Source organism: Pseudophryne corroboree, chromosome 4 (assembly GCF_028390025.1).
Source record: "Pseudophryne corroboree isolate aPseCor3 chromosome 4, aPseCor3.hap2, whole genome shotgun sequence".
NCBI classification, from domain to species: Eukaryota; Metazoa; Chordata; class Amphibia; order Anura; family Myobatrachidae; genus Pseudophryne; species Pseudophryne corroboree.
The window spans coordinates 907,836,487-907,855,242 of NC_086447.1; the positions used below are offsets into that span (position 1 = coordinate 907,836,487).

Genomic DNA, 18,756 nt, shown 5'->3' on the forward strand with positions numbered 1-18,756 from the left:
GCTCTATATACTGCTTATTGCACAACATACTATATGCTGGTCATAGGACTGGGCCATGCATGGTGTACTGGTCACCAGGATAGGCTCTGTATACTGCTTATTGCACAACATACTATATGCTGGTCATAGGACTGGGCCATGCATGGTGTACTGGTCACCAGGATAAGCTCTGTATGCTGCTTATTGTACAACATACTATATGCTGGTCATAGGACTGGGCCATGCAGGTGTACTGGTCACCAGGATGGGCTCTGTATACTGCTTATTGCACAACATACTATATGCTGGTCATAGGACTGGGCCATGCATGGTGTACTGGTCACCAGGATAAGCTCTGTATGCTGCTTATTGCCCAACATACTATATGCTGGTCATAGGACTGGGCCATGCATTGTGTACTGGTCACCAGTATAGGCTCTATATACTGCTTATTGGACAATATACTATATGCTGGTCATAGGACTGGGCCATGCATTGTGTACTGGTCACCAGGATGGGCTCTGTATACTGCTTATTGCACAACATACTATATGCTGGTCATAGGACTGGGCCATGCATGGTGTACTGGTCACCAGGATAAGCTCTGTATGCTGCTTATTGTACAACATACTATATGCTGGTCATAGGACTGGGCCATGCAGGTGTACTGGTCACCAGGATGGGCTCTGTATACTGCTTATTGCACAACATACTATATGCTGGTCATAGGACTGGGCCATGAATGGTGTACTGGTCACCAGGATAAGCTCTGTATGCTGCTTATTGCGCAACATACTATATGCTGGTCATAGGACTGGGCCATGCATTGTGTACTGGTCACCAGTATAGGCTCTATATACTGCTTATTGGACAACATACTATATGCTGGTCATAGGACTGGGCCATGCATTGTGTACTGCAGGCATTCCCAACCACGGTCCTCAAGGCACACCAACAGTGCAGGTTTTAGTGATATCCAGGCTGCAGCACAGATGGTTAAATCAAAATAACTGAGCTACTAATTAAGTCACCTGTGCTGAAGCCTGGATATCACTAAAACCTGCACTGTTGGTGTGCCTTGAGGACCGTGGTTGGGAATGCCTGGTGTACTGGTCACCAGGATAGGCTCTGTATACTGCTTATTGTACAACATACTATATGCTGGTCATAGGACTGGGCCATGCATGGTGTACTGGTCACCAGGATAGGCTCTGTATACTGCTTATTGCACAACATACTATATGCTGGTCATAGGACTGGGCCATGGATTGTGTACTGGTCACTAGGATAGGCTCTGTATACTGCTTATTGTACAACATACTATATGCTGGTTATAGGACTGGGCCATGCATTGTGTACTGGTCACCAGGATAGGCTCTGTATACTGCTTATTGTACAACATACTATATGCTGGTCATAGGACTGGGCCATGCATTGTGTACTGGTCACCAGGATAAGCTCTGTATGCTGCTTATTGCGCAACATACTATATGCTGGTGATAAAGCCAAATTTTTATCTTATAACATTCACTATATGTGGGTAAGAGACTCAGTACGCAATTGGCGTATGCGGTACCGTAAGGGTACGCACTTAGCGTAGCAGACGCTTAGCCGTGGTCGAGACGCACATGCGGCACGCTCGCTCACAGCTTAACGCTTGGTGTCGAGCACGCTATAGGCGGCCGACTACCGTAATGCTACGCTACCAGCGTAGCGGACGCTCGTGACCACGAGGGAAACACGAGCGGCGCAGACGCTCACGGGATGACACTCAGTAAACCTTGTATGCAACACACTGAAAGATTGAGTTTATACTGTAAACCTTACTACTGAAATACTGTAGCTATATAACGCTGCTTAACCTTGTTAATACAAAAGCTGCTTGAGCGATTGAGACGCTCCGATTACCCTCAGCAATGTAATAAACACACAATACCTTGCTAAGGCTCCAAAACCTTTACTAACAATATTTAGCTATGTAAAAAGGGGAAAACAGTTAACAGTTCATACACTACAGACTAACATCAATATCTAAGCAGAATAACTACACATAAATATACAATAGCGTCACAATCGCAAACAATAACCTACAATGAGAAAGAGTAAAAGATAGAACGTGGCAAAATACAAACAGAGAACAAGTTGGTCACAGAGAATAACTTACACACTGGGAATGATCGCTGCGCAGTCCTGTTACCAGCTCCTGGTTAGTCAATGATGAAAACCGTTGTAGAGAGAGACTGAGCTGGGCCAGGCTGGCTGTTCTTATATACACTGCGTACAGTACACTACAAAGGGACCTATAATCTCATTGTTCATTGGACACAGGAATGTCTCCCCGCATTATAACAAAAGGTCATAGGTTAGTTTGAACAGGTGGGCTGTGACTATATCGAACTGCTCAGGTGGGAGGGAATCTCAGAATTCCCGCCGCATGGATAATGAACCGCAAATATAGTAAATGTCCAGAAACTACTAATGGCCATAACTATACGCAGGAGCGATTAATCTTTACCTAACCAGCACCGGATTGTTGCTATTAAAATGTTCTTTAGTTAGGTACCAAACACCATTGCTCAAACCCTGTCTGACCCTTCGTACCATGGAAAGAGGAATTCCTCTGTCCAGCGACCAGTTACATTAAACAAACTTACAGTCATTATTAAGGGGAACATTATCTATAAAACATACTATTTGGATTTACTGTTTAACGATTGAGTCGCCCGCTAGACGCACACAAACTCTACCGTAAATGCACATACCACGCGCTCGAGCGCATGGCCGAGGAGGCGCCGTCACGCAACTGCAAATATGCGCACGCACGGGACAGAATGTGCATGTGCAGCGGGCAAGCACATGGGGTGAATATATGGCAACGTGTAGCATGATATTTTTCCGACTTTGACACTGGTCACAGGACTGGGCCATGCATTGTGTACTGGTCACCAGGATAGGCTCTGTATACTGCTTATTGCACAACATACTATATGCTGGTCATAGGACTGGGCCATGCATAGTGTACTGGTCACCAGTATAGGCTCTGTATACTGCTTATTGCACAACATACTATATGCTGGTCATAGGACTGGGCCATGCATTGTGTACTGGTCACCAGGATAGGCTCTGTATACTGCTTATTGCACAACATACTATATGCTGGTCATAGGACTGGGCCATGCATTGTGTACTGGTCACCAGGATAGGCTCTGTATACTGCTTATTGCACAACATACTATATGCTGGTCATAGGACTGGGCCATGCATTGTGTACTGGTCACCAGGATAGGCTCTATATACTGCTTATTGCACAACATACTATATGCTGGTCATAGGACTGGGCCATGCATTGTGTACTGGTCACCAGGATAGGCTCTATATACTGCTTATTGCACAACATACTATATGCTGGTCATAGGACTGGGCCATGCATTGTGTACTGGTCACCGGGATAGGCTCTGTATACTGCTTATTGCACAACATACTATATGCTGGTCATAGGACTGGGCCATGCATTGTGTACTGGTCACCGGGATAGGCTCTGTATACTGCTTATTGCACAACATACTATATGCTGGTCATAGGACTGGGCCATGCATTGTGTACTGGTCACCAGGACAGGCTCTGTATACTGCTTATTGCACAACATACTATATGCTGGTCATAGGACTGGGCCATGCATTGTGTACTGGTCACCAGGATAGGCTCTATATACTGCTTATTGCACAACATACTATATGCTGGTCATAGGACTGGGCCATGCATGGTGTACTGGTCACCAGGATAGGCTCTGTATACTGCTTATTGCACAACATACTATATGCTGGTCATAGGACTGGGCCATGCATTGTGTACTGGTCACCAGGATAAGCTCTGTATACTGCTTATTGCACAACATACTATATGCTGGTCATAGGACTGGGCCATGCATTGTGTACTGGTCACCAGGACAGGCTCTGTATACTGCTTATTGCACAACATATTATATGCTGGTCATAGGACTGGGCCATGCGTGGTGTCCTGGTCACCAGGATAGGCTCTATATACTGCTTATTGCACAACATACTATATGCTGGTCATAGGACTGGGCCATGGATTGTGTACTGGTCACCAGGATAGGCTCTATATACTGCTTATTGTACAACATACTATATGCTGGTCATAGGACTGGGCCATGCATAGTGTACTGGTCACCAGGATAGGCTCTATATACTGCTTATTGCACAACATACTATATGCTGGTCACAGGACTGGGCCATGCATGGTGTACTAGTCACCAGGATAGGCTCTATATACTGCTTATTGCACAACATACTATATGCTGGTCATAGGACTGGGCCATGCATAGTGTACTGGTCACCGGGATAGGCTCTGTATACTGCTTATTGCACAACATACTATATGCTGGTCATAGGACTGGGCCATGGATTGTGTACTGGTCACCAGGATAGGCTCTGTATACTGCTTATTGCACAACATACTATATGCTGGTCATAGGACTGGGCCATGCATTGTGTACTGGTCACCAGTATAGGCTCTGTATACTGCTTATTGTACAACATACTATATGCTGGTCATAGGACTGGGCCATGCATTGTGTACTGGTCACCAGGACAGGCTCTGTATACTGCTTATTGCACAACATACTATATGCTGGTCATAGGACTGGGCCATGCATAATGTACTGGTCACCAGTATAGGCTCTATATACTGCTTATTGCACAACATACTATATGCTGGTCATAGGACTGGGCCATGCATTGTGTACTGGTCACCAGGATAGGCTCTGTATACTGCTTATTGCACAACATACTATATGCTGGTCATAGGACTGGGCCATGCATTGTGTACTGGTCACCAGGATAGGCTCTGTATACTGCTTATTGCACAACATACTATATGCTGGTCATAGGACTGGGCCATGCATGGTGTACTGGTCACCAGTATAGGCTCTATATACTGCTTATTGCACAACATACTATATGCCGGTCATAGGACTGGGCCATGCATGGTGTACTGGTCACCAGGATAGGCTCTATATACTGCTTATTGCACAACATACTATATGCTGGTCATAGGACTGGGCCATGCATGGTGTACTGGTCACCAGGATAGGCTCTGTATACTGCTTATTGCACAACATACTATATGCTGGTCATAGGACTGGGCCATGCATTGTGTACTGGTCACCAGGATAGGCTCTGTATACTGCTTATTGCACAACATACTATATGCTGGTCATAGGACTGGGCCATGCATTGTGTACTGGACACCAGGATAGGCTCTGTATACTGCTTATTGTACAACATACTATATGCTGGTCATAGGACTGGGCCATGCATGGTGTACTGGTCACCAGGATAGGCTCTGTATACTGCTTATTGCACAACATACTATATGCTGGTCATAGGACTGGGCCATGCATTGTGTACTGGTCACCAGGATAGGCTCTGTATACTGCTTATTGCACAACATACTATATGCTTGTCATAGGACTGGGCCATGCATTGTGTACTGGTCACCAGGATAGGCTCTGTGTACTGCTTATTGTACAACATACTATATGGTGGTCATAGGACTGGGCCATGCATGGTGTACTGGTCACCAGGATAAGCTCTGTATACTGCTTATTGCACAACATACTATATGCTGGTCATAGGACTGGGCCATGCATAGTGTACTGGTCACCAGTATAGGCTCTATATACTGCTTATTGCACAACATACTATATGCTGGTCATAGGACTGGGCCATGGATTGTGTACAGGTCACCAGGATAGGCTCTGTATACTGCTTATTGCACAACATACTATATGCTGGTCATAGGACTGGGCCATGGATTGTGTACAGGTCACCAGGATAGGCTCTGTATACTGCTTATTGCACAACATACTATATGCTGGTCATAGGACTGGGCCATGCATTGTGTACTGGTCACCAGGATAGGCTCTATATACTGCTTATTGCACAACATACTATATGCTGGTCATAGGACTGGGCCATGCATAGTGTACTGGTCACCGGGATAGGCTCTGTATACTGCTTATTGCACAACATACTATATGCCGGTCATAGGACTGGGCCATGCATTGTGTACTGGTCACCAGGATAGGCTCTGTATACTGCTTATTGCACAACATACTATATGCTGGTCATAGGACTGGGCCATGCATTGTGTACTGGTCACCAGTATAGGCTCTGTATACTGCTTATTGTACAACATACTATATGCTGGTCATAGGACTGGGCCATGCATTGTGTACTGGTCACCAGGATAAGCTCTGTATACTGCTTATTGTACAACATACTATATGCTGGTCATAGGACTGGACCATGCATTATGTACTGGTCTCCAGGATAGGCTCTGTATACTGCTTATTGCACAGCATACTATATGCTGGTCATAGGACTGGGCCATGCATTGTGTACTGGTCACCAGGATAGGCTCTGTATACTGCTTATTGTACAACATACTATATGCTGGTCATAGGACTGGGCCATGCATTGTGTACTGGTCACCAGTATAGGCTCTGTATACTGCTTATTGTACAACATACTATATGCTGGTCATAGGACTGGACCATGCATTGTGTACTGGTCACCAGGATAAGCTCTGTATACTGCTTATTGTACAACATACTATATGCTGGTCATAGGACTGGACCATGCATTGTGTACTGGTCACCAGGATAGGCTCTGTATACTGCTTATTGCACAACATACTATATGCTGGTCATAGGACTGGGCCATGCATTGTGTACTGGTCACCAGGATAGGCTCTGTATACTGCTTATTGTACAACATACTATATGCTGGTCATAGGACTGGGCCATGCATGGTGTACTGGTCACCAGGATAGGCTCTGTATACTGCTTATTGTACAACATACTATATGCTGGTCATAGGACTGGGCCATGCATAATTCAGATGGGTGGGGTCTTTCTTGAACCGGTTCTGCAGATGGGGCTCCGCCTCTGGTCCTCTGGGACTGTGTCGGAATTGCTGTATTTTGTGGTTGGCAAAATACTCCCAACCGGGTAGGCATCTTATTTGCACAGAGGGTGATGTCTTTAATAATGTTGTAATTTTATGTATGTTTATTTAATACTCATTGGGGTATGGTATAAAATATCAACATTCAGAATATCAACGTGGGTGTTATGCCGAAGTGTCAAATGTCGGCACTGTGTTTTCAGTGGATTTGAGCACTAACCCTACCCCAACACTAAAATGGACTGTCGACATTTTGCCCTTATCGCTATTTTGACTGTCTACATTTTGCACATGTCAACATTCTTAATGTCAACAATATGACTGCATACCACTCATTTGGGGGGAATTCAATTTAAAGCAGTTTTGTTTATCTCCGGGTGAAGATTAATTCCCAGAGTTATTCAGCTGTCGGCATTTCGTCAGTACTTAAGTCGGTAGATGCAGTTTACAGCTACTAATGCCTGGGGCTTAGTCACGGTAAACTGCGTTTTGTAACTTATATTGCCTGGCGCAATGCTGTAAGAGTATGCAGTATGCCCGCAACTAGTATCGCGGCACCAGTTACAGCCGATTTCTGCTCACACGTCAGGAGGGGTGTGCAAAAATACTGTAGCCGCGAGTTTACAGCGCAGCCAATTAAATAGCTCTGGGCACTCATTCCTGGGGCTAAATAAACTCCTCGCTCAATTGGATTGCCCCCATTGTTGAATCTTCTCCCCACCCCCTTATTCATTTCATAAAAATGCACATATACTTTTATAATTTAACATTTTCTTCACCTCCCAGACCCAGCACGTGGGGGGTTAATGGCAGGCGTGATCACATTCCAGGTTTTCTTTGGTTTATAATTTTACACTGGGAACAAACGCTGCAGTGAATATGTTCCGCAAACACGGCGACTCTGAACACACAACCATGTTTGCTGAGTACTTCCAACCTGACACGCTGTAACTTCTAAAATTCTTGCTCCTGTCCAATAGGGTCTACGCATACAGCACATGCAAGTTCTAGTTCAGCCACGCGTTTCGCAATCTTGTCAGTAATAAATGATTTGACAATTTGTAGGTGTTGAATGAAGAGGGGAAAATGATGGAAACTTATTTACTGTATGACTCCTGTTTATTCTGTATTATGCAGGTTTGTTTGTGCCCAGCTACCCAACCCTGTCTTGGAGAGCATCAGTGTGATTGACACTCCGGGGATCCTGTCTGGGGAGAAGCAGAGGATAAGCCGAGGTTGGTCTATAATGCTCTTTGCTGACTTTATCATAATGTTTTACTTCCGATAATCATTTTAATCACATTCTATGAGCAAACGAGTGGCCTCAAATGCCAATCCATGTACGATACCAAAGGCATCAAATGCCAATCCATGTACAATATCAACTGCATCAAATGGCAAACCAGAATTTAAAAAAATTGAAAACAAAAACCACTTTTCTACACCCCCCTGCAAGGGCACCAGAGAGGAGGTGGGGCTGGGCAAAGAATACTCAGGATTGTCTGGGAGGAGTGGTGGAGACCTGGGCCAGTTATGGAGGTGGAGGAATGCCCGCCCCCCCCTTCCCCTTAGCACCCACCGCTGTATATGGCAGTCTTTACAATTTTTACTGAGTGGGCATGGACAAATGTTTTAGCGTTGTGTTGTACGTAGTGCTGTACCTTGTTGGCAACACGACTGGTCTGAGCCTATATGGGGAAAGTATCCGATTAAAAAGAGAAATACACCCTTGCATATTAGTAGTGAGTTGCGTCCTTTTACTGTATATTTAGTAGTGATCCCATAATGGTCAACCTTGATCAATGCTGTCTCTGTAGTCTTCAGCTTAGAACCCTGACTGAAGAGGGTTTGTAGGAAACAAAATGTGAGAAAGTGTAGGTAAGCCTCTTGAGAAGCTTGTAGAAGAGAGGGATGGTAACCTGAGAGAGAATTTGGGTCAAAATTAGATGTTTTTTTTTTTTTTTTTCACAATAAGAGTACCACTGTATACTTTAAAAATATTGGAAACTTACCAGTACGGAGTTATTGGCCAATGCTGGGATTAGCATAGAAGACCGTAGTCAACTGCTTTGTGAGGAGCCTGCGAGTTGCGGGCAGTGGCGTGATTTCTACAATGTAGCCTCGTAAAGTTGCAATTTAATAAAAAAAAAAAATTCTAAAAGCAAAACCAACCTGGCTTTACATCTCGCGGCTACATGACCCCACCTTACAGGTCCTGCATTTTGCCTTCATTTTTGGATAAAATTCAGAGGCGGTACTAGGAGGGTCATGAAACCTATGGAGCAGTACGGCAGGGAAGATATATCACATCTTATCAATATTGTTCTTCAGATAGGAATCCAGACCCCAGATCTTGGGCATTCATGGTGTTCAGGAAGATTGGTGTGGGGAGGGCTTATAAGTTTTTGTGGCTAGAAGTTGAGCAGTGATGAAACAATAACAGGTAAACTAGATGATTGTAAGACTTTTTTTATATATAATTTTTTATTTTGGCAGGAGCTCTTATTTTGTACAGACAGGTTTTTTTTGCGGTTAAGGAGCATTGATGGAAACATTTTGTACTTGAGTGTTCATTTTACCATTAAGTGTCTCTTATTTCCATGTATTGCTTATCTTGCCCATTGCCACCTAAGATGGCTGCCACGCCTGGTTCTCTGTTGTGTAGTTTGAACAGGGCATGGTTCTGATGATTTAGGTCTGCCTAGACTGGCCATCGGTAAGCCATGGGAGGGGGGTGGGGAGGGTGGTGGTGGAGGATAGTCTACGGGGGTGGGTGAAGGTTAGGGTTGGGCTGTGGGAAGGGTATACATACCTACCCAATCCCGAGATTCACTGCTTCGTGATGCCGGTGTTGGTCATATGACCGCCGGCATCCAGTCCACCAGGATATCGTATGTATCCCCTTCATCTCCATGGGTAGGATGAATAGCCTTTGGAGCTGGTGACCCAACAGTATTAAATAAAGGGTATGAGGCAAAGGTAGGATGATGGATCATGCCGCAGCTTCATAGAAAGAAGACTGCATGCAGAAACAGTGGGAATTGATGAGGGGTTGGGAATGATGGAGCAAAGCAAATTAAAAAAAATATTTAACTTTTATAAATGAAGAACGGCATGTGACTGTGCCCAGGGCAGTGAGAGGTTGAATGATGATTCTGGGTGTATTAGATGACAAGGGTCACTTGTGGTACTTGTGTGTTGTGCACTGTTTGTTCAGCTGTATCGTGTTACTTTACCATCACATTGTAAGAAAGTCACTTAGGAAGTGAAATCACGAATGCATCTGCCTCCAGCACTTATAGTAACAGCTGATATGAGAGCTAACAGCCGGTAAGCACCGTTCCCGCGAGATTTGGCCGGATATTACTATGGAACGCAGGATGGACTCTCTGTGGCCTCCTCATGTGACTGTGTATCCTAAACCTGGATGTTCTCCCACAGTGTAGGTAATGGGTAACAGTGTTTAACAGGATAATAATGACGCAGAAGTAATAAAATATGACGATAGAGAAAATAGAGAGGTACAAACAACAAGGGCAATAATTCAGGGGTTCCCAAACTTTTTTGAATCACGGCGTCCCAGAGTATCAGAATTATTATCAGTAGATGTAAAGTTTCTTATTGAGAAATTTAGAAAAAAATATATTAAATTAAGTCAATTGTGTTTGTCATCCTTAGGGTCAGTGATGTGGTGAGGGGCAAGCTTTGCTTTTATTTGTCCACATATTTTATGATTGGCAGCCACAAGCACTGGTTTTGCCTATTACATTGACCATAAATAGTTTTAATTTGTCCTGGACCACCAACCTGAGGCACTCCTGCAAGAGTCCACGGCACCCCAGGGAGCCACTGCACACAGTTTGAGAACCATTGCAATAATTAAATAAGTTAATTAGTTATATTGTTAATTAAATAGATTATAGCGATAATGATGAAAACCGCTAACGAAAATAAATAGGCGAATTAAGTTGATTGAACCGTTGCCGTTGGACTAACGCGTTTCGCCACCTGTTCTGTATAACAGTATAACTTTCTTCTAGTCTACCTACCGTAGGTGACAGATGCCGTTGTGTCTTAAATGTCCACAGCAGTAAAGCACATAGGTGTACTTTATTATACCAGGGTTGGCAAAGTTCTGTTCCCCTAACAGGTCAGGTTTTCCAGATCTCCTATCTGGGGCACATGTGCATTGAGTTAGTAACTGACACAGTTTAAAAGATCTTCTAGTGCTTGGAGTACTTTCTAATAGTACCAGAAGCCTCCGCATGGTAGCACCTTTCAGTATGTTTAAAAATAGGGGGTGCAGTCCAATCCCCGCTTTTTCCAACAGTTTAAAAGATCTACAGGTTATCTGGGAAATGTGAACCATTAGGGGTTTTTGAGGACTGAACCTGGCCACCCCTGTTTTCGCCCATGGCGATTCTGCAAAAAAAAAAAGTGAAAAGGCATGGGAGAAAATTAATTTAATAACTGGCGAAAACGCCCACTATTGAATACACAAGGTCTAAATAAGTGACGTTTTTTCCACCAGTCGAAAAAACGCCACTTAATTGAATTCCCCCATAGTATTGTGTTTGTTTGTTTTTGAAAACCACTCCTTTGCGTTCGGCACAGAACCGGGCCCTTTCGGCTGCAACGCAGGTAAGTCGGGTAAGGGTTAGTGTTGGGTGTCACCTCTCTTTACCAGCCACTCAGCAGTCCTGACTTGTAGGAAGCAGTCAGGAAGCCAGCCAAAGGGGGCTATTCATCGATGAACGCAGTCGATGCGTTCACATGCAGCGGTCGCGTACGTTGGGTCTACGCACGCGCCCTGGCCATAGTGCACGTGCATGACCCTTCACCATCCAGGATGTGACCACAAGATGTTTGACAACAGCGGCCGAAAGGTCCCGGTCTTGTCTGCCATACTTTACACAGTGCAACAATGCTATCACCACCTGCCCGGGCAGACCGCGTCTGTATCTAGTAAACCGTGACCTTTAGCTGCGATGTGGTACAGGCACCAAACCACGGTAATACGGGTGTACAGTTATACTCACCGCAACCTGACGCAGCTTCCTGGACACGGTCAGAGTTAGTTGAACTCAGAACAGAACAATCAGAAATAATTTCCGCTGAGACATCTCGGGTCAGAATGACCAGTATGACGAGGCTTGCAGTGCCCAATCCTCCTAGATTTACTATTGGGAGTCAGGATTTATGTGTGTGTTGTTTTTTTTTTCTCTGACGTCCTAGTGGATGCTGGGACTCCGTCAGGACCATGGGGATTAGCGGCTCCGCAGGAGACAGGGCACAAAAATAAAAGCTTTAGGACTAGGTGGTGTGCACTGGCTCCTTCCCCTATGACCCTCCTCCAAGCCTCAGTTAGGTTTTTGTGCCCGTCCGAGCAGGGTGCAATCTAGGTGGCTCTCCTAAAGAGCTGCTTAGAAAAAGTTATTAGGTTTTTTATTTTCAGTGAGTCCTGCTGGCAACAGGCTCACTGCAACGAGGGACTTAGGGGAGAAGAAGTGAACTCACCTGCGTGCAGGATGGATTGGCTTCTTAGGCTACTGGACACCATTAGCTCCAGAGGGATCGAACACAGGCCCAGCCATGGAGTCCGGTCCCGGAGCCGCGCCGCCGACCCCCTTGCAGATGCCGAAAAGTGAAGAGGTCCAGAAACCGGCGGCAGAAGACTTTTCAGTCTTCATGAGGTAGCGCACAGCACTGCAGCTGTGCGCCATTGTTGTCAGCACACTTCACACCAGCGGTCACTGAGGGTGCAGGGCGCTGGGGGGGGGCGCCCTGGGCAGCAATGATAATACCTTGTTCTGGCTAAAAATACATCACATATAGCCCCTGGGGCTATATGGATGTATTTAACCCCTGCCAGGTCTCACAAACACCGGGAGAAGAGCCCGCCGAAATAGGGGGCGGGGCCTATCTCCTCAGCACACAGCGCCATTTTCCTGCACAGCTCCGCTGCGAGGAAGGCTCCCAGGACTCTCCCCTGCACTGCACTACAGAAACAGGGTAAAAAAAAGAGAGGGGGGACACTTTTTTGGCGATATTGATATATTAAGCTGCTATAAAGGAAACAACACTTCTGTAGGGTTGTTCCTATATATTTATAGCGCTTGGGTGTGTGCTGGCAAACTCTCCCTCTGTCTCCCCAAAGGGCTAGTGGGGTCCTGTCTTCGATAAGAGCATTCCCTGTGTGTCTGCTGTGTGTCGGTACGTGTGTGTCGACATGTATGAGGACGATGTTGGTGTGGAGGCGGAGCAATTGCCGGTAATGGTGATGTCACCCCCTAGGGAGTCGACACCGGAATGGATGGCTTTGTTTATGGAATTACGTGATAATGTCAGCACGTTACAAAAATCAGTTGACGACATGAGACGGCCGGCAAACCAGTTAGTACCTGTCCAGGCGTCTCAGACACCGTCAGGGGCTGTAAAACGCCCTTTACCTCAGTTGGTCGACACAGACCCAGACACGGACACCGAATCTAGTGTCGACGGTGAAGAAACAAACGTATTTTCCAGTAGGGCCACACGTTATATGATCACGGCAATGAAGGAGGCTTTGCATATCTCTGATACTGCAAGTACCACAAAAAGGGGTATTATGTGGGGTCTGAAAAAACTTCCTGTAGTTTTTCCTGAATCAGAGGAATTGAATGAAGTGTGTGATGAAGCGTGGGTTAACCCCGATAGAAAACTGCTAATTTCAAAGAAGTTATTGGCATTATATCCTTTCCCGCCAGAGGTTAGGGCGCGCTGGGAAACACCCCCTAGGGTGGATAAGGCACTCACACGCTTATCAAAACAAGTGGCGTTACCGTCTCCTGAAACGGCCGCCCTCAAGGATCCAGCTGATAGGAGGCTGGAAACTACCCTGAAAAGTATATACACTCATACTGGTGTTATACTGCGACCAGCCATCGCCTCTGCATGGATGTGCAGTGCTGGGGTGGTTTGGTCGGATTCCCTGACTGAAAATATTGATACCCTGGATAGGGACAGTATTTTATTGACTATAGAGCAATTAAAGGATGCTTTTCTTTATATGCGAGATGCTCAGAGGGATATTTGCACTCTGGCATCGAGAGTAAGTGCGATGTCCATATCTGCCAGAAGAAGTTTATGGACGCGACAGTGGTCAGGTGATGCGGATTCCAAACGGCATATGGAAGTATTGCCGTATAAAGGGGAGGAATTATTTGGGGTCGGTCTATCGGATTTGGTGGCCACGGCAACAGCCGGGAAATCCACCTTTTTACCTCAGGTCCCCTCCCAACAGAAAAAGACACCGTCTTTTCAGCCGCAGTCCTTTCGTTCCTATAAGAACAAGCGGGCAAAAGGACAGTCATATCTGCCCCGAGGCAAAGGAAAGGGTAAGAGAGTGCACCAAGCAGCTCCCTCCCAGGAGCAGAAGCCCTCCCCGGCTTCTGCAAAGCCCTCAGCATGACGTTGGGGCTTTACAAGCGGACTCAGGGGCGGTGGGGGGTCGACTCAAGAATTTCAGCGCACAGTGGGCTCACTCACAGGTGGACCCCTGGATCCTGCAGGTAGTATCTCAGGGTTACAGGTTGGAATTCGAGAAGTCTCCCCCTCGCCGGTTCCTAAAGTCTGCTCTGCCAACGTCTCCCTCAGACAGGGCGACGGTATTGGAAGCCATTCACAAGCTGTATTCTCAGCAGGTGATAGTCAAGGTACCCCTCCTACAACAGGGAAAGGGGTATTATTCCACACTATTTGTGGTACCGAAGCCGGACGGCTCGGTAAGACCTATTCTAAATCTGAAATCTTTGAACCTGTACATACAAAAATTCAAGTTCAAGATGGAGTCACTCAGAGCAGTGATAGCGAATCTGGAAGAAGGGGACTTTATGGTGTCCCTGGACATCAAGGATGCTTACCTGCATGTCCCAATTTGCCCTTCACATCAAGGGTACCTCAGGTTCGTGGTGCAAAACTGTCATTATCAGTTTCAGACGCTGCCGTTTGGATTGTCCACGGCACCTCGGGTCTTTATCAAGGTAATGGCCGAAATGATGTTTCTTCTACGAAGAAAAGGCGTATTAATTATCCCTTACTTGGACGATCTCCTGATAAGGGCAAGGTCCAGAGAACAGCTGGGGGACGTAGTAGCACTAACCCAAGTAGTGCTGCAACAGCACGGGTGGATTCTGAATTTTCCAAAATCTCAATTGACCCCGACGACACGTCTGCTGTTCCTGGGAATGATTCTGGACACGGTTCAGAAAAAGGTGTTTCTTCCGGAGGAGAAAGCCAGGGAGTTATCCGAACTTGTCAGGAACCTCCTAAAACCAGGAAAAGTGTCTGTGCATCAATGCACAAGAGTCCTGGGAAAAATGGTGGCTTCTTACGAAGCGATTCCATTCGGCAGATTCCACGCACGAACTTTTCAGTGGGATCTGCTGGACAAATGGTCCGGATCGCATCTGCAGATGCATCAGTGGATAACTTTGTCTCCACGGACAAGGGTGTCTCTTCTGTGGTGGTTGCAGAGTGCTCATCTGTTAGAGGGCCGCAGATTCGGCATACAGGACTGGGTCCTGGTGACCACGGATGCCAGTCTGAGAGGCCGGGGAGCGGTCACACAGGGAAGAAACTTCCAGGGAGTGTGGTCAAGCCTGGAGATGTCTCTTCACATAAATATACTGGAGCTAAGAGCGATTTACAATGCTCTAAGCCTGGCAAAACCCCTGCTTCAGGGTCAGCCGGTGTTGATCCAGTCGGACAACATCACGGCAGTCGCCCACGTAAACAGACAGGGCGGCACAAGAAGCTGGAGGGCAATGGCAGAAGCTGCAAGGATTCTTCGCTGGGCGGAAGATCATGTGATAGCACTGTCAGCAGTGTTCATTCCGGGAGTGGACAACTGGGAAGCGGACTTCCTCAGCAGACACGATCTACACCCGGGAGAGTGGGGACTTCATCCAGAAGTCTTCCACATGATTGTGAACCGTTGGGAAAAACCAAAGGTGGATATGATGGCGTCCCGCCTCAACAAAAAACTGGACAGGTATTGCGCCAGGTCAAGAGACCCTCAGGCAATAGCTGTGGACGCTCTGGTAACACCGTGGGTGTTCCAGTCAGTGTATGTGTTTCCTCCTCTGCCTCTCATACCAAAAGTACTGAGAATTATACGGCAAAGGGGAGTAAGAACGATACTCGTGGCTCCGGATTGGCCAAGAAGAACTTGGTACCCGGAACTTCAGGAGATGCTCACGGAAGATCCGTGGCCTCTACCTCTAAGACGGGACCTGCTTCAGCAGGGACCGTGTCTATTCCAAGACTTACCGCGGCTGCGTTTGACGGCATGGCGGTTGAACGCCGAATTCTAAGGGAAAAAGGCATTCCGGAAGAGGTCATCCCTACCATGGTAAAAGCCAGGAAGGAGGTGACTGCACAACATTATCAACGCATTTGGAGAAAATATGTTGCGTGGTGTGAGGCCAGGAAGGCCCCGACGGAGGAATTTCAACTGGGTCGATTCCTACATTTCCTGCAAACAGGATTGTCTATGGGCCTCAAATTAGGGTCCATTAAGGTTCAAATTTCGGCCCTGTCGATTTTCTTCCAGAAAGAATTGGCTTCAGTTCCTGAAGTCCAGACTTTTGTAAAAGGAGTACTACATATACAGCCCCCGGTTGTGCCCCCAGTGGCTCCGTGGGATCTTAATGTAGTTTTGGATTTTCTCAAATCCCATTGGTTTGAGCCACTCAAATCGGTGGATTTGAAATATCTTACATGGAAAGTAACCATGCTACTGGCCCTGGCTTCAGCCAGGAGAGTGTCAGAATTGGCGGCTTTATCGTATAAAAGCCCATATCTGATTTTCCATTCGGACAGGGCAGAACTGCGGACGCGTCCTCAGTTTCTGCCTAAGGTGGTTTCAGCGTTTCACCTGAACCAGCCTATTGTGGTGCCTGCGGCTACTAGCGATTTGGAGGATTCCAAGTTGCTGGACGTTGTCAGGGCATTGAAAATATATATTTCAAGGACAGCTGGAGTCAGAAAATCTGACTCGCTGTTTATACTGTATGCACCCAACAAGCTGGGTGCTCCTGCTTCTAAGCAGACGATTGCTCGTTGGATTTGTAGCACAATTCAACTTGCACATTCTGTGGCAGGCCTGCCACAGCCTAAATCTATCAAGGCCCATTCCACAAGGAAGGTGGGCTCATCTTGGGCGGCTGCCCGAGGGGTCTCGGCATTACAACTCTGCCGAGCAGCTACGTGGTCGGGGGAGAACACGTTTGTAAAATTCTACAAATTTGATACCCTGGCTAAAGAGGACCTGGAGTTCTCTCATTCGGTGCTGCAGAGTCATCCGCACTCTCCAGCCCGTTTGGGAGCTTTGGTATAATCCCCATGGTCCTGACGGAGTCCCAGCATCCACTAGGACGTCAGAGAAAATAAGATTTTACTTACCGATAAATCTATTTCTCGTAGTCCGTAGTGGATGCTGGGCGCCCATCCCAAGTGCGGATTGTCTGCAATACTTGTACATAGTTATTGTTACAATAAAATCGGGTTGTTATTGTTGTGAGCCGTCTGTTCAGAGGCTCCTACGTTTGTCATACTGTTAACTGGGTTCAGATCACAAGTTGTACGGTGTGGCTGGTATGAGTCTTACCCGGGATTCAAAATCCTTCCTTATTGTGTACGCTCGTCCGGGCACAGTATCCTAACTGAGGCTTGGAGGAGGGTCATAGGGGGAGGAGCCAGTGCACACCACCTAGTCCTAAAGCTTTTATTTTTGTGCCCAGTCTCCTGCGGAGCCGCTAATCCCCATGGTCCTGACGGAGTCCCAGCATCCACTACGGACTACGAGAAATAGATTTATCGGTAAGTAAAATCTTATTTTTTTTTTTATAACTATATAGTTTTTGGAAGAAAAACAATGAATCTATAATTGGAGATGTCTTGGGCCTATTTCTTAGCTGGTTGCAAGTCCAAAAGGGGACGCATCCTGCGATTATCACCGGATGGCGCATGTGGTCTAATGCCGCCATTCTTGTCTTCCACTGTGGGTAGTAGCGGTTTCCTGCTACTGTCAGTAACCGCCTGTTACTCCAGCTGCATAGGGGGATATGTATCAAGTCGTGGAGAGAGATGAAGATCCAACTATTCAGCTCCTAACTGTCCTATTACAGGCTGCGCTTGAAAAATGGCAGTTGATTTTTTTTGGTACTATGGGGTCTATGTACTAAGACTGGGAGAGGAATAAAATGTCCGGCAATAAAGTACCAGCCAATCGGCTCCTGTCTTTTTGTAATCACAGTCTGTAGCATGGCAGTTAGGAGCAGTTTCCACTTTGTCTCTCCAGGGCTTAGTACATAGACCCCATTCATCTCTCCCCAAGGCTTGCATCTTGCCCTTAGTCTTTGACGCCACCAGGTGGCGTATGTGTGGTATGTGGCCGATGCACCTGCTGGATAGTGACTGCTAATTCCCACTGGCTGATTACTATATTTCAGGATTGTTATGGTAGCAGAGAGGGTGAGCTCTAAGACCCTGCGCCCAACTCGGGAAGGCCAGAGAACAGGCCATTCTGCAAGAAATGTTAAGCTCCAATCAGATGTCCTAAAATGGACAGTACTCTGTTATGTGTAGAGAACTATGGGGTGTATTTACTAAGTGGCGGCTTTTGCAGTGCTTCCTGGAGTGTTTAAGGGGGATATTTACTAAACAGTGATAACAGCGGAGAAGTGAGCTGGTGGAGAAGTTGCCCATGGCAACCAGTCAGCACCGAAGTAACCTCTATAATTCGGAT

At 46.4% G+C, this 18,756-nt stretch overlaps 1 protein-coding gene across 1 annotated transcript in view; it reads left to right on the forward strand.

Annotated features, from left to right (window-relative positions):
• EHD3 (EH domain containing 3) overlaps positions 1-18,756 on the forward strand; it is a 96,828-nt gene that overhangs the window by 35,690 nt on the left and 42,382 nt on the right. The window contains exon 3 of the mRNA XM_063918943.1: positions 8,106-8,203. Within this exon, the coding sequence (XP_063775013.1) occupies positions 8,106-8,203 (98 nt within the window). The remainder of the gene's footprint in view (positions 1-8,105; positions 8,204-18,756) is intronic.